Source organism: Oncorhynchus mykiss, chromosome 14 (assembly GCF_013265735.2).
Source record: "Oncorhynchus mykiss isolate Arlee chromosome 14, USDA_OmykA_1.1, whole genome shotgun sequence".
NCBI classification, from domain to species: Eukaryota; Metazoa; Chordata; class Actinopteri; order Salmoniformes; family Salmonidae; genus Oncorhynchus; species Oncorhynchus mykiss.
Window position 1 is genome coordinate 25,533,597 of NC_048578.1, and position 3,046 is coordinate 25,536,642.

The 3,046-nt window shown below is 45.6% G+C and overlaps 1 protein-coding gene across 1 annotated transcript; it reads right to left on the bottom strand.

The window, feature by feature from the left end:
- Positions 1 to 474: 474 nt before the first annotated feature.
- LOC118938754 (pesticidal crystal protein Cry11Bb-like) lies at positions 475 to 798 on the bottom strand. The gene has a single exon (XM_036943634.1). The coding sequence runs from the start codon at positions 796 to 798 to the stop codon at positions 475 to 477; it is 324 nt and encodes a 107-aa protein (XP_036799529.1).
- Positions 799 to 3,046: the final 2,248 nt, after the last annotated feature.

Sequence of the window (3,046 nt, forward strand, 5' to 3'; positions counted from 1 at the left end):
GCTCCAGATACCCTTCTTTTTAGCCCTCCAGATACCTCTCATATACTCCTCCATATACCCCTCCATATACTCCTCCATATACTCCTACATATAGCCCTCCATATACTCCTCCATATAGCCCTCCATATACTACTCCATATACCCCTCCATATACTCCTACAAATACCCCTCCATATGCTCCTCCATATATCCTTTAATACAGCTTTCCATATACCCCTCCTTATACCCCTCCATATAGCCCTCCATATAGCCCTCATATACTCCTCCATATACCCCTCCATATACTCCTCCATATAATCCTCCATATACTCCTCCATATAATCCTCCATATACACTCCTCCATATACCCCGCCATATAGCCCTCCATATAGCCAATCCTATTCCCCCCTGTATACCCCTCCAGATAGCCCTCCAGATACCTCTCATATACTCCTCCATATACCCCTCCATATAGCCCTCCATATATCCCTCTATTTACCCCTCCATAGAGCCCTCCAGATACCCTTCTATATATCCATCCATGTACCCCTCCATGTACCTCTCCAGATACGCTTTTATACAGCTCTCCATGTACCCGTCCAGGAACCCCTCCATGTACCCTTGCATGTACCCCTCCATGTACCCCTCCAGATACCCTTCTAAATATCCATCCATGTACCCCTCCATGTACCTCTCCAGATACGCTTTTATACAGCTCTCCATGTACCCGTCCAGGAACCCCTCCATGTACCCCTCCATGTACCTCTCCAGATACGCTTTTATACAGCTCTCCATGTACCCGTCCAGGAACCCCTCCATGTACCCTTACATGTACCCCTCCAGATACCCTTCTAAATATCCCTCCATACATCCCACCATATACCCCTCCATTTACTCCTCCATATACCCCTCCATACATCCCTCCATATACTCCTCCATAAACCCCTCCATATACTCCTCCATTTACCCCTCCATATACTCCTCCATATACTTCTCCATATACTCCTCCATATACTCCTCCATGTATCCCTCCATATACTCCTCCATATACTCCTCCATATACTCCTACATATAGCCCTCCATATACTACTCCATATTTCCCTCCATATACTCCTACAAATACCCCTCCATATACTCCTACAAATACCCCTCCATATGCTCCTCCACATACCCTTTAATACAGCCTTCCATATACCCCTCCTTATACCCCTCCATATAGCCCTCCATTACGCCCTCCATATAGCCAATCCTATACCCCTCTGTATACCCCTCCATATATCCCTCCAGATACCTCTCATATACTCCTCCATATACTCCTCCATATGCCCCTCCATATTGCCCTCCACATATCCCTCAATTTACCCCTCCATAGAGGCCTCCATATACCCTTTTATACAGCTCTCCATGTACCCGTCCAGGAACCCCTCCATGTACCCCTCCATGTACCCCTCCATGTACCCCTCCATGTACCCCTCCAGATACCCTTTTATACAGACCTCCATGTACCCATCCATGTACCCTCAATGTACCCCTCCAGATACCCTTTTATACAGCTCTCCATGTACCCGTCCAGGAACCCCTCCATGTACCCCTCCAGATACCCTTTTATACAGCCCTCCATGTACCCTTCCAGAAACCCCTCTATATAGCCCTCCATGCACCCCTGCATGTAGCCCTCCATATACCCCTCCAGATACCCCCTGTATAGCCCTCTGTATAGCCCCGTGTGTACCCCTCCGTGTACCCCTCCATATTGCCCTCCAGATAGCTCTCCAGATAATCTTCATATAGCCCCCCATTTACCCCTCCATAGAGCCCTCCAGATAGCTCTCCAGATAATCTTCATATAGCCCCCCATATACCCCTCCAGATACCCCTCCGTATAGCCCTCTGTATAGCCCTCTGTTTAACCCTCCGTGTACCCTTCCATATAGCCCTCCAGATAGCTCTCCAGATAACCTTCATATAGCCCTCCATATACCCCTCCAGATACTCCTCCATATACCCTCAAAAGAGGCATAATAAGTCAAACTGAAAGCCCCCCCTCCATATACTGATTGTGCTTATCTGTGCAGAATTAGTTGGATACATTGTAATTGATAATAGTGGATTATTTTTGGTCTGTCTAGGCCACCGTCTGACATGATTGTTCTACTGTCTTTGGGTGGGTGAGGAGAGTGGAGAGAATGGTCCTGTGTGGCTCAGTTGGTAGAGTATTGTGCTTAAATGGCAGTTGTGGGTTCAATAGCCATGTTATTCTTAGTGCTTATTGTTATTCACTGTGTAGGTATTCCTCATGTCACTATTTCCATTTTATAAATGTTTTATCTTCATCTTTAACTCTGCATTGTTGGAAAAGGACCCGTAATAAGTATATTACTGTTAGTGTACACCTATTGTTTACGTAGCGTGACAAATACCATTTTATTTTATTTGAAAAAGTATGAAAATGTTTGCTCTGGATAAGAATGTCTGCTATTTGACCAACATTTCAAATGTAGAGACCGGGTCTTAGGGGACCGAACATCTCCATTCCACTGAGGTATTCTGGGAAATCAGAAAAGTACCATGTGACATTTCCCCAAATAATATCCTGCTCATCACGCTTTAATAGGGAATGCATTTTGCTAAACCAATACCCATGATAGTCCATTGAAGCTTCTCTGTACTCCAGACGACTGTCTCTCAGCTTGAACAATCAGTGTCACTGCTTCTCTTCCTGACTTTGAGCTGCTCTTGCTTGCATACTGTGAGGTATTTCTAGGCAAGTTGGTGTGTCGCCTATCTTTAGGCTCATACTGTATATCATCCAGAGCCTCTCTCTAAGACCCCTGGGAATTGATGAGGACATCTTTCACAAGGAAAGAGCAACATGGTACAGATGATGAAGTCACCATGACTCTCTTTGACTCCCATGTTCCAGCTGACGTAATACTCATCCACCAATCATTTACAGCACTTAGGGGCCGATACTGGAAAATGCCAACAAGAGCGAAGAGTTGGGGTATACATTCTGCCGACAGTTTTACAGCAGCTAAATTCACTTAGCATTAAATTCCCCCCTCGT